The 13818-nt window shown below is 43.5% G+C and overlaps 1 protein-coding gene across 1 annotated transcript; it reads right to left on the reverse strand.

Annotated features, from left to right (window-relative positions):
- LOC109947305 lies at positions 12160 to 13818 on the reverse strand. The gene is made up of 2 exons (XM_020557244.1): positions 13469 to 13818; positions 12160 to 12586 (listed from the first exon to the last, which is right to left on the reverse strand). Exons 1-2 carry the CDS (start codon positions 13816 to 13818, stop codon positions 12160 to 12162), a joined length of 777 nt encoding a protein of 258 aa, XP_020412833.1.

The following is a 13818-nucleotide window of genomic DNA, read 5'->3' on the forward strand; positions in this document are numbered from 1 at the left end:
ATAATGAGAATTTTATGCATATGAATTAAATAGTTATTGAAATGCATGTTTTATTTAATAGTTGAATTCTTTATTTTCATAAAGTATTGGTAATCTATTTTGGGTTTTGACATATTTGAGTATCGTGAGTATGTATATATGGATTTTGAGAATTTCTATATATGTTTGGCTATCTGTGGGGTACTTAGGTTGTTGAGATGAGATTTTTTGAAAATGATGAGTATAGAATGTCAGTTTGGAGTGCTATAAGCACTACCCTATGTACCTCCCCAGATTTGGAACTTCAATACAGATACTTGAGATACTTGGAAATGTCGGAACCCGAGGCATCTTTGACGAGATGTTGCTGTAGACCCTTGATTGGGTAGTCCGCGCGCGTAGGACTGGTCACAGACGTACGAGTTTTGAGGGTATCGGCTGTACGTACTGGCTGAGAGTTAGTCCACCAGTTGGATGGCTCGTTCCCTAGTTACATGGTGAATTGAGGACTCTCCATGAGGACTCTGCCATGATGACTAGTCAAACAATCCCCTGGTTGGATTGTTTCCCCGATACAACTAGGTGTTGATCATATTTATATTATATATATATCTCTTATATTATATATATATATTTATTTACATATGTATATAACTATTCATTCATTCTTGTTTTTCGTGAGGATACATCCTTGTCGGTCGTGCCAATGGGTACACTTTCGAGAGTTTGGTTTGGGACTTATAATATTTAATTGGTGGGTTTGTTTAGTGTTCTGTTTGGATTTCAGACTTGGCATCCGGTATTGGTTTGGTTTTGACATATATAGATATTTATTTGATTATGATGATTTGGGATGCATTTGGATTTCTTGCATGGTTTATTAAATAGTGGGGTTATATTATGTTAGTTTACACTGAACTGAACTTTATTTTTGTCCACTCACATTTTTTTGTTTTGTGCCCCTCAGCCAGTAGTTGACTGAGCTCCGCAGCTGAGCCGGATCGTGTGCTTACGAGCCTTGAGCCTTCGTAGGACTCCTTCATTCTTTTTCCGTTGAACTTTGTTTTTGTTGTAACTGAATTCCTTAGATATGCTCTGTTATCGCCCTTGCTAGGGTTTGATTTTTGAGGCCGAAGGCCTTTGTTGTAAACTATTTATTTGCTTTAAAGCATGCTGTTGGTTGGGTACCTTAAACTGTGAATTTTGAGCAGGTTGAATTTTTGGGGAAATGTTCAATTTACAAGAGAGACTGCCAAAATTTTGGTAGAAAGTCTCGATCCTTAGTAAGTGGGCCGGCATCGGGGAGATGTCGGTAACGAGACGGGATTCGCTCTGGTTTTCTAGAATTCCAGGGCTGGTCTTGTCAGCCAACATTCGTGGGGAATTTGAGGAGGAGCATGTGTGGAGAGAGCATGGACTTCATTCTCGCGAGCGCCGGTCTGTCGATGATAGCATTGAACGCCATTGGCCAATCGACCACCAGAAAATGGGTGTAGATAACCGTTCGTCTGGGGGACGTGCCGACAACAAACGGGAGCTAGATACTTCTGATGGGTTCAACGACATCGCCCGAGAAGCTCAGATGGGGGTGATCTCCGTGTTGAGGTACCGGGGTTCTATGCCGAAGGCGTTGAATGCGTCGATGAAGAGCACGTTGACCGAGCTGCCTGTGTCAATGAGGATTCAGCCTACATCAAAGTCTGTAATGTCGGCTCAGATGATCATAGGGTCAAAATGGGGGAAGATGATGCCCTTTTCCTCTTCCTCGGAAAAGGTGATTGGTTCCCAATTGATTTGTTGAGGACCTGAGGATGCCGAACGGCACGCATGTACCTTTTAATAGAGCGGTTGCTGGTGTCGGGTATGGGCACTCCTCCACTGATCATATTGATCTGCCGATTCGCTAGTTGCTCAGGGTTTGGTTTTGTACTGAGGTATTGATCTAGTTTGCCTTCGTTGATGAGGCGCTTTTCATTATGCGATGCATGATTCGGTATCATGGCCATTGTATTGGTGGTATCGGCAGAACATTCCGGTGTCCTTGTCTACCTGTCGAGGGACCTTCCAGTTGTTTGGCTTTGGAATTATCTGATTTTCGGCCATGAGGACACATTCGTAAGTCGAATTGAGTAAAGTAAAGACTTCCTCTGGTCGAGGCCTTTTCGGGCTTCTGAAGTCGACTAGGCCACTCAGCTCCTTATTGCTTTTGCCTCCGTCCTGCCGACCTGCCGACCCTGAAATCCGTCCATTCGCTTGTCTCCCGTTGTGTAAGGAGCAGACACGGTAGGTGTCGTTCGGTAGGAAGCTTGATTTTTAATATGGGGTGGCGGGAAACAGTCATAGGTTGGTTCGTCGTTGGGCCGAGAGGTGCCAAAGGCACTCCTTTGGAGTTGAAGTGCTCCGCCTTGGCGTGAATGGCTACATGTTTCATAAGTTCGCCATAGGTGGTCCAGTTGCTGCTATAGACCAGATAGCAGAATTGAGATGCTCGGATGCCACTTTTGAAAGCGTCGAAGGCTACCCATCGTCAGTTTCCAGACATTGAGAGTATTCATGGCTGAATCTGGCTGCATACTCTCGAAGGGGTTCGTCGTCTCCTTGCCTAATGGTGTAAAGGTCGTTGGCAGAGTAAAGGCGATCGGTCTGTATCATAAAATGATTTAGGAAAGTTTGTTTTAATTGATCGAAAGAGTCTACCGTACCTGGCCCCAGCCGATAGAACCAATTCTGTGCTGCTCTGGCTAAGGTGGATGGAAATAGTAGGCACTGGCCTTCATCGGTGACCTCTTTGCAACCCAGGCCGATTGGAAGGTATGGATATGTGTCACAGGATCTTCCACTCCCTTGTAGAATGATATTCGGAGTGCCTGGACCTCCTTTTCATGTCGGTAGATTCGGATTCGGCTGGTGAAAGGTCCTGGCTATACCTTTTCCCAGGTTGGTGTCCGAGTCTGATTCTTTTCTTCCTCGATCCGGCTGACTTTCTGAAGGAGGAGGCGAATGGTGGGATCGGCAGGAGGGAGGGCGTTACAGAAGGGTTCTGATGTTCGGGGGCCGGTTAAAAGGTGAACATCGTGTCCTTGTGTTTCTCGGCCCGCCGTTCGATCGAAGTTTCTGACGAGACCTCCTTTCTGTCGATCGTTCTCCCTGGCTGATCAGTAGCTTTTGTTTTCTCTTCTGGATGATCATGATGCTGCCGATCGGTATGAGATCGTCGTTCGAGGGGAAGTTGGAATGTAGTCTAATTCGCCTGTTTCTTCCAGACCGATCACGTCGTACCTTCGGCGAAGATGAGAGTTCGGTCCGAGTACGTCCAGGTGCCGATCATCAATTTTTGCTTGGACTGAAATCGGGGAAGTCCACCGTTTGAGTCTGTCCTGACAGTCGGAGTAGACTCGGTATTCCGGATGGCGTTTCTCCGGAGATGGCACGAACAGCCTTCGGGAAACTGATGGCCCGCCCGCGGTCGGTTTCTTTCCTCTTTCCCGACCGCTAGGCTTTGGTATACTTTTGAGTGATTGCTCTTGCCAAAGCTGCATGGTTCGTTCCAAACCGTCCTACAGTTGGGCCAAGTGTGATCACTGCTCGTGAAGCTGTTTCTGGGTGTCGCCCAGTTTGGAGGAAAGAATGTTGTTGTGTTCCTGCATTTTTGCCATTTTCTGTTGTAGGGATTCCATCCTAACCTCCAGGGCGTTCTGCCGGCCAAGGGTTTTCACTCGGGGTGTGCTGGGTGGTGCAGCTGGGCTTGCTTCTCTGGCGAGGCCGAGGATAGGGTCATCGGTCACAAGGGGCAAAGGTGGGTTCATAGTTAGGTGGAAAGGGAGATATAGGTTGATTGTCAATCGAAATTCCCACAGACAGTGCCAATCTGTTCGTGCTAAAACTAAACAGATAGAAAGTAGAGTGAAGAGTTTGGGCCTAAGGAGCCTTCGGTTTGTAGCGTCCTTCCTTAAGACGTAGTGCTGGATTCGGCCTAGAGAAAGAAATGGCAGGTGAATGATTATGCCTGTCAGTTGCCTCTCTCTTTGCATCATAGCCATAATTTAGAGCATATGGGGTCATGCCAGTTGCCTCTCTCTTTGAAGTTCTATATGCCCACAGAGTTTCTGACAACTTCTCATGTCATTGGTTTGGATTTTTCTCAAGCATCTTCCTGATAATGTTGATGATCACCTTGTTACTTGATTATGCCTGTCCATTAGCCTGGGCATAGTAAGGAATGGATTAAAGTTGCTTAAACTTGAATGCTCCTGCCATATCTAGCATCTCTCCAAATATGAAAGAAGATCTTTTGTCAGTTGTATTGATTCGGGAATGCAAAACCTTTGTATGATCTGCTCTTCTATGAAAGTGATGATCTCTTGAGATGTAGTGGATTTAACAGGCTTGGCTTCTACCTATTTCGTGAAATAATCTGTAGCTACAATGATGAAATAGTGCAGCTTCCTACTGGCTGGATAAATCTTGCCAATGAGGTCCATTGCCCATCCTCTGAAAGGCCATGGCTTGACTACTGGATTCATGGGAACTGAAGGAGCTTGCTGGATTGGGCCATGCCTTTGACAAGCCTCACATCCCTTGGAATAGTCAATGCAATCCTTCATCATGGTTGGCCAGAAATAGCCATACCTTTTAATTAGCCAGCACATTTTTCTTCCACCTTGATAAGCTCCACAGATTCCTTCATGGGTTTCTCCCATGACCTTCATGTATTCTTTCTTTCCAAGGCACTTTAGAAGTACCTCGTCTTTGCTTTTTCAAACCAAATCTCCATTCCACATAAGGTAGTTCAAAGCCATGATTCTGATTCTTTTCTCAGAAGGCAGGCTTGGATAATGCAAGTAATTTATGTTGGGATTTCTCCAATCATCTTCAGTGATTATGGCAGAATTAACATCTATCTCCATCCCTATGGTCATAACAGATGGCGAACTTTTCTTTCCTACCTTGATGATCCTTTGCACACAGTCTTCAGGCATTTGTATACCTGTTGCTACCTAAGCCAATTCATTGGCTGCAAAGTTTCCTTCTCTTAGGATATGTTCCCAAGTAGCTTTTCTGAATTCTATCAGAAGATTCTTAGCTGCTACTAAATAGACAGCTAAAGAAGGACTTAGACACTTGTATTCTCCAGCAATCTGCTTTAACACAAGCATAGAATCTCCCAAGATTTCCACTGACTGGATTCCCAACTCCACCAGCATTTCAAGTTCTATGATTAAAGCGTCATATTCAACCCTGTTGTTAGTGCATTGGAAGGCTAGCTGGAAAGAATAACAATGTCTGAGTCCTAGTGGTTCCTTCACAACAATTCCTGCACCAAAAGCTACATCAGTTTTTGATCCATCAAAGTACAGCTTCTAAGGTGTGAGGTGGACTAAATAGATGGGATTGTTAAGGCAAGTATGGGCTCTAGTCAACAGATTTGCATTTGCTATATCCAAAGAGTCCATGTTTTCAATCTCTTCCCCTGGATGATCTGCTAGAAAATCGGCTACAGCTTGTCCTTTGACGGCTTTCTGAGGAACATATCTGAAAGCAAATTCTGTCAAAGCTAGAGTCCATTTTCCAATTTTGCCTCTCAACATTGGCCTTATTAGCATGTATTTGATTAGGTCTGTCTTGGCGATGATGTAAATGGTAAAGGGCAGCATGTAGTGTCTGAATTTTACAGCAGTGAAGTATAAGGCTAAAGAAAGCCTTTCAATTGTAGAATATTTCCTTTCTACTTCTGTCAGAGTTCTGCTCAGATAGTAGACTGCATGTTCCTTCCCTTCCTTGTTATCTTGAACCAACAGACTCCCTATGGACACTTCTGATGCAGAAACATAAAGTTTGAGTGGTCTGCCTCTCTTTGGTGGGGACAGAACTGGTAGGTTTGAGAGGTAGTGCTTGATTTCCTCAAAAGTCTATTAATGCTGTTCTTCCCACTTAAATGTCTATTCTTGCTTTAACCTCAGCAAGGAGGAGAAGGGCTGAATTTTTCCTACAGAATTGGATATGAATCTCATTAGAAAATTAATTTTTCCAGGGAGACTCTGCAATTCTTTCTTGTTCCGAGGTGGCAAAGCTTCTATGATGGATTTCGCTTTATTTCTGTCAACCTCTATGCCCCTTTGGTGGACCAAGAAACCTAAGAAATTTCCTGCTTGAACTCCAAAAATACATTTCTTGGGGTTTATTTTTAATTTATGTTGTCCCATTCTTAGGAATGTCTTTCTTAGATTTGATACATGATTTCCCTTTTCTGAGGATTTAATCACTACATCATCTATGTATACCTCTAGAGAATGCCCTATCATATCATGGAAAACAAAATTCATTGCTCTTTGATAGGTGGCTCCTGCATTTCTTAAGCTAACAGGCATTACAGTGTACTCAAAAGCACCTATATGTCCTGGGCACATGAAGGCTGTCTTGTGGATGTCTTCTTCGGCCAAAATAATATGATTATATCCTGCATTGCCATCCATAAAAGATAGCATTTGGTTATGAGCAGCTCCATCTACTAGCATATCTGCCATTGGCATAGGATATTCATCATTGGGAGATGCTTCATTCAGATTCCTGTAATCCACACAGATCTTAGCTGCCCTTGTTTTTCTTTTCAAGACTGGCACAATATTGGCTAACCAATCAGTATAAATGGCCGGTCTGATGAATCCTGCTTTGAGCAATCTTTCTATTTCTTCATTGACTTTCAGTTCTGTGTCCATAGACATCCTTCTTCTGGCCTGTTTGACTGGAAGGTAGCCCTCTTTAATTGGCAGCTTGTGTTCCACCAACTTTCTGTCTAATCCACGCATCTCATAATAATGCCAAGCAAAACAATCTCTAAAATCACAAAAAAGTACAATAATTTCACTCTTGAGTGGTTCTTTCAACAGTGCACTAATGAAAGTAGGTCTTAGATCTTCTTCTGTTCCTAAGTTTATCTCCTGTAATGGATCTTCCACTTCTGGCAAAGAGTCATCCAGTGCTGCTAGTGCAAAATTTAGTACTTCCTCCTGTAAACTCTCTTCTTCTTGTTCTTCCGTGCTCTCATGAGTGAATTCTGCCATATTGATGGCTGGATTCTGTATAAAGAGCCTCATTTCTTCCCAATATATCAACAATTTTTTTGTAATGGATCGGATTGTTGCAGCTCGATCCTTTTCTTGTTGATTAGGACTAAACATCAGAGTTCTGGAGGTTTTGAACAAAAGGTCTATTCCAATCTTCTAGAGAACCGGCTAAACCATCCTCGATGAGTCTTTAGGCCGTGACACCATGGGGGCGTCCGTTCTGGTTGACTCCAAGGAAGGTGAAAGGACCAAGGTCATCATGATATTACCTTGCCTCAAAACACATGGCAGAGGGCAGAAATGTTCGTAGATCGGCCTCTACTATCTCCATGTAACCTTCTTCATTCCAAAGGGCTAGTTGCTGATGCAGAGTGGAAGGAACACATAAGCTCTGGTGAATCCAATCTCTGCCCAACAATGCATTGTAAGTGGTAGAAGTGGTGTCTACCACAAAGAATGCAATCTTCAGCTCTTTGGTTCCGACTATGACATCCACATACAGGATTCCATGAGTCTTAGTGATGCCCCCAGCAAAGTTGGTGATAGTCAGACGCGTTGGAATTAGGTTCATCTCTGTTCTGCCCATCTTGCTCAATAATCTGTGAGGTAGAAGATTGATGGCTGCACCTCCATCTACCATCACCTTGGGAATAGAAATACCCCCAAAGTTTGCTGTTATGAACCAAGGTCTGAGGTGATTGGCCATTTCCTTGGTTGGTTTAGAGAAGCAAAGCTGTTCTGCGGCCAATTTCATGGCAGTTCCACCTGTCTTGGTAGTAGGTGTTTGCTGTTCTGGCGCTTCCTCTACTTCTGCCAACCTGCACTCAAAGCTTTCCTGAGAAAACACGTCTCCTTCTAGAGTGTTTTCTTGTCCTTCTGTTGCCTTGAATTTGTCTGGAAAATGAACACCTTGTTGATGCCTAGATCACCCTGCAGTAAACTTTCTAATTCTGCACCAAAAGCCTCAGTTTCTTCATCTAATTCTCCATCATACTCCATCTGTTCTTCCTCATACTCTTCTGTCCAGTCTTCCCATTCTCCTGTTTTGAGGAGTTTATTCTGGTCATCTGCAGATAGTTCATAGTCCAACTGCTCCTCTTCATAGTCTTCAGTCCAGTCTTCTTGTCCTTCTACTGGAATGGGTTCGGGTTCACCTTGTATTTGTGAAGATTTGAGCTGGTTGACTGAGGATGAGGCAGGATGGACGGAAGGTCTGCCTGGATATTCTGCCTTTATCAGCTTCTGTGGCTGGCAAGTTGTTTGTTCTGCCAGAAGAGGTATTTATAGATTCTTCCCTTTTCTGGCAGAACTAGTCTCTGGAAGCACCTATGTGTTGTCCTTGTTCTTGAGGAATTTTCAGTACTGCCTTTGCACCCTCTTCTTCTAAGTTCTGGTTAACTCTAGAGTTGGTCTACCACTTTTCCCCCACAGAATACCATCTGCCTTCTATGATAGTTGCCAAGGGCTTTTCATTCCCAGACATCTTAATTGGTATCTCCTTCTTGGGCTGCTCTGTCATTCTTCTACTGTGCTGAGCAGGCCTAAGATAGTCCTTCTGTCTGGCTCAGTCTCGAGATAGAATCGAAATTGGGCCTTGCTAGCATGATGTTCCAAACCTGTCAAAAACGCTAGGTGTGGGTTGACTCTGCCTATTCAGAGTCACTTCTAACTCACTTTCACACTTGCACTTGCTGCAAAGCACTACCCCAGCCGAGATAGTTGCCTTTGGCCTTTCACTAGCCTACCTCGTGACTCTTCTGCCTCTGCTGGAGCTAGCTTCTGTCGTTGGTTTGCTTCTATTATGTTCTGGCCAATTTAAGTCAACCATGTTGACTTGTGGCTTGGGAAAGGAATCTGTTGTAACTGATGGAGGTTTCTCTGCCAGTTTTAGCCTTCCTACTGTTATTCCTTATTGTATGACATCCCTGAAAACAACACAACTATTGGTGGAATGGTTCCAAGAGTTGTGCCACCTGCAATACTGTAACACCTCGACTCTAAATTTAATCCCTTATTTAAATTATTTAAGTGAAATTTTGAATTTAGCCTTGGGGTAGGGGTATTTTAGTCATTTTCTTATCCGGAAAGAGTTTGGAGAAATGACTGGTATTTTTAGATAGACTGTACTGAGATGAGTCCATAGATACGTAGTGGACTCGATTTGGAGTTGTAACGAAGAAGTTACGAGCAAAACAAGCTCAGCGGCAAAACCGTAAATATTTCAAATTTGGGTTTACAAATATCTGACCTCTCTCTCTCTCTCTCTCTCTCTCTCTCTCTCTCTCTCTCTCTCTCTCTCTCTCGTCGCGAACAGCCCTCTCCCCCTTCAACAGCCGATCGGTTTTCTCCTCGCCACCACCAAGTCCGGTTGCCATTTTCGTCGACACTGGTCCCAAAAGAACCAGCTCGTCATCCTCTACAAGTCCCAGCCCTTGGCCGCTCCAATCCCCGCCGGTATCACCGGAATCAGCAGAAATTGCGCCGGTTTTTCCAAAAATTCAAACCATTCGTTCTCTCTCATTTCTCCTCCAAATTTGACGAGTAAGGTATGGATTTCTACCTATTTTCCATGCTCTAACTGATGGTTGGGTAGGCTTTCCTTAATTTTGAGCCTAGGTTAGTTAATCTTCGATTTGAAATTCTGCCGATTTTGGGAGTTCGTTTTCGGCCACTTCCGGTCACTTTTTGGGGTAGGCCCAACAACAAAAGTGACTCCAAATAGGGTGTTATACCTAGGGTAAAAGTCTTGGCCCGAGATGTTGAGATTTTCCAGCGAAGCGTTATCGCTTTGGACACCCACGCGCTGCCGGCGCGAGTGGCGGCCCGTGGGTACTGTAGCAGAGGGGCATTTTTGTCCCAGTGCAATCCCCTTGATGTCATAAGCACGCAGGTGTGCTCGGATTCCAATTTGGTTGACGTTCGAACCCCGAATGAATCTCACATATTTGGAGTTATCTGGATTCGATATGTTCGGACCGTTGGATCGATTCCATTCCAATATAGTTACTTTAGACCTTCCTAGGATCGTGTACGAATTCGCGGATCGTGAATCGGAGCCCTGGATGTTCCGATTCAATAACTTAAAGTTTACGTTTTACGATAACCGTCTGATCGTGTGATCGTAAGCGATCTAACCGTCCGTTTCGGACCAAACTTGCGAGACGGGTATCTTTGACCTTGTGAAACCTTTAGGAACTTTCGGATTGTAAAACGAAGGTTGTGGGTCCCGTGGGGCCGGATTATCTGAATTGGGAAGTTTGACCGCCGATTGACCGAGTATCTCCCGAAGCTGTTCCATCGTCTGAATTAGATAGTTGGACCTTAGAACGTCTCATTCCTAGTACACTTACTAGAAACATGGGAAATTAGGATATTTAATTTAGAGTACTCCTTCGAAACGCTTTATATTAATCTCGTATACGTATTCTGGAATAGGTACTTTGACCATGCGTACGCAGTAGGCGGGACCCTCTCAGGGTCAAGCAGCGTAGGACTACTTGTAAGTAGACTTTGTTTTCAAACCTTATGCATGGTTTTATGATGGAAAATATTATGCATGATGTTTTTAAATGGTATATTGGATATATTATTTGTTCAATTGTTGAAAGTGATATTTTTATGATGCATTGGAAATATATTTTGGGTTTTGACATATTTGAGTATCTTGAGTATGAAAATATGGATTTTGAGAATTTCTATATATGTTTGGCTATGTGTAGGGTACTTGGGTTGTTGAGATGAGATTGTGGAAAGTGATGAGTCTAGAATGTCAGTTTGAAGTGCTATAAGCACTACCCTATGTACCTCCTCGGATTTGAAACTATTTATATTATATTATATTATATATATATATCTTATATTATATATTTACATATATATATAACTATACATTCATTCTTGTTTCTCGATGAGGATACTTCCTCGCAGGTCGTGCCAATGGGTACGCTTTCGAGAGTTTAGTTTTTGGGACTTATAAGTTTTGGATGTGAGTTTGTAAAGTGTTCTTTATGGATTTCGGACTTAGCATCTGGTATTGGTGGGTTTTGATATATATTTTTATATATATACTTGATTTTGATGGTTTTGAGATGTATGAGATTTCTTGCATGGTTATCTAAATAGTGGGTTATATTACGTTGGTTTATACTGAACTGAATTTTTATTTTTGTCCACTCACAATTTTCTGTTTTGCGCCCCCCAGTCTGTAGTTGACTAAACTCCACAGCGGAGCCGGATCGTGTGCTTCCGAGCCTTGAGCCTTCGTAGGACTCTTTATTCATTTAATTTCCTTTGAACCTTGTCTTTGTTGTAATTGAATTTCTTAGACATGCTCTGTTATCGCCCCTGTTAGGGTTTGATTTGTGAGGTCGGAGGCCTTTGTTATAAACTATTTTATTCGCTTTAAAGCATGCTGCTGGTTGGGATTATATTGTATTTTTATGCAGGTTGAGTTTTGTTAGGTTGTTCAATTCATAGGGGAGACTCTGCTAAATTTTTGGTAGAGAGTCTCGAGGTCTTTAGTAAGTGGGCCTGGCATCGGTTTCCGGGAAATTTCGGGGCGGGTCCTGTCAAATACTGTCTGCCTTAAATTCTTTTAGCTTGGGCAACCTGTGGGGTGTCTCTATTGCCTTTTGTAGCAGCATCTCATCAAACAAAGCATCCACCTTGGTCAGATCGAAGGAATAAACCTTGTTCTGTGTTGGTTTGTTTGGAACAAACCCTCCTGTGAATGGCGGCAGCTTCTGATTTTTTGGTGGCTTTGTAAGAGCCTTGCAGCTGATGGGATATTTCAGCTTTGCCATTTCTGCTACTGCAATCTCTCTTTCCTCAAGCCTTCCGTGTCTTCTTCTGATTCCACCTCAACTAGATGGATTGAAGAGGAAGGGGTTTTGTAGTATGTGCCTTTAGAAGAGTTCCTCTTCTGTTGTTCTTCCCTGAGCAGCTCCTCATATTTAAATGCCTTGTCTGCCAGTTCTGCCAGATCTCCAAACAGCATCTCATCAAATCTTTTTCTCAGAGAGATTTTAAGGGCGGCTTGAGCCATTTGGATGAAGTGCCTTTCTTCCGTATGGATTCGGCATTTCATCTTGAGCTTTATGAATCTGGTTATGAAGTCCTAAGCAGGCTCATCTTCACTCTGTTTGAGGGCAACAAGATCACTGATGATGACTTCTGGCTGGATCCTGAAATAATTATCATGGAAAACATTTTCCATTTGCTCCCAGGTTTGAACAGAGTTAGGTGGTAGACTAGTGTACCAGGTGAAGGCTTGTTCAGAGAGAGAATTCCCGAAAAGCCTTAGCTTTAACAGAAGGTTGTTTTCTATAGCTATGCACTGGACAGAAAACCTGCCTATATGCTCAACTGATGAAGCATGGGGATCTTCTCCGTTGAACAAGGTGAAGTTTGGCACCTTGAAACCCGGGAATAGAGGTATTTGATCAATGTAAGTTGGATACGGCTTTCTGTAGGTGGGCCTTTCGACAGGACCCGATCCAAATTCTACTTTGGAATCCGAGCCAGACTCTGTGTGTGTCCGACACCTGGCGAATGTCGGGCACAAATGACCTATTTGCCCTTCTATACAAAACATGATAAAAATAACAAGGTAGTATTAAATTAAAAACCCTACCCCCGGCTCCAAAAAGTACGTGCGTCAATTTAAAGTGGTCCCTACGCCCATAACAGCTTTCCTTCCACGTGGGATCGTTTAGCGGTATCTTGGGACTCAAAAAGCGCTAAAGTCCAAAATCTACGGCTAAAATTGATAAAAACCTATCCAACCATCAGCTAGAGCACGAAAAATAGATGAGAATCCATACCTTACTCGAAAGATTTGGAGGAGAATTGAAGGAGAACGAAGGGTTTGAATTTCTGTCAACACCGATCGGTTTTCTTCAGTTTCCGGCCAGCGCCGGCGGTTCCACGGGCGGAGATTGGTCGGGAAGGGAAGAGGAGATGGTGGCGGTTCAAACGGCACCGGTCTCGTCACCGGCGGTGGTCTGTGACGGCGACGGTGATCGAACAAAAACACGGTCGGGGGAGGGGGTTTGCGACGGGAGGGAGAGAGAGAGAGAGAGAGAGAGAGAGAGAGAGAGAGAGAGAGAGAGAGAGAGAGAGAGAAAGAGATGAGGTTTTTATACAAATTCTGATTTCCAATTTATCGTTTTGCTCCTCGTGATATTTTAATCGTATTTTCTTCGTTAAAACTCCGATTTGAGCTTACTTCGTGTCTATGAACTCGTGTCGTCATGCTCTACGCAACGGTGTATGTGGAATTGTCAAATTTCTTTTCGGTCAAAAAGTCAACTTTGAGTTCATAAGTTAGTCAAAGGGCAAAATTGTCTTTCCGCATAATAAATTACTAATTACATATGAATTTTAGGTTTGGGTCATTACAACTTTCTCCTCTTCTAGCTTCAGACTCCATCATCTCCCTGATCATTCTCTGTAGTGCCCCCATATCATTTAAAGCATTGACAGGGTGTAGATTTCGTCCCTGTTCTGGCTGGACGTGGTCAATCCTGTGCTCTATTCTGTATGGCCTGGGCACAGCTTCCTCCCTGTGTTCTTCCTCTTCTTCAAAATCTAGATGATTCCTCCAGTTTGTCCCCGGTCTATTCCTGTCATTGTTGGCAAAGGGGTTGATTCCCCCTGTACCTCTTCTGCCTCTCATCAGTTGAGGGAATGGATTGAGATCCATCCTTCTGGGTCTGTAGGACGGCACAGCTGGTGCCTCAAGAAAAAGTGCTAAGGGTTGATCACGTGGGACCAT

Source organism: Prunus persica, chromosome G2 (genome assembly GCF_000346465.2).
Source record: "Prunus persica cultivar Lovell chromosome G2, Prunus_persica_NCBIv2, whole genome shotgun sequence".
Lineage (NCBI taxonomy): Eukaryota > Viridiplantae > Streptophyta > Magnoliopsida > Rosales > Rosaceae > Prunus > Prunus persica.

Coding starts and splice junctions, on each gene's coding strand:
- LOC109947305 (XM_020557244.1), bottom strand. CDS start 13,818: ATGGTCCCACGTGATCAACCCTTAGCACTTTTTCTTGAGGCACCAGCT. Junction 12,587..13,468: donor ATGATCAGGGAGATGATGGA/GTCTGAAGCTAG, acceptor GACATTCGCCAG/GTGTCGGACACACACAGAGT.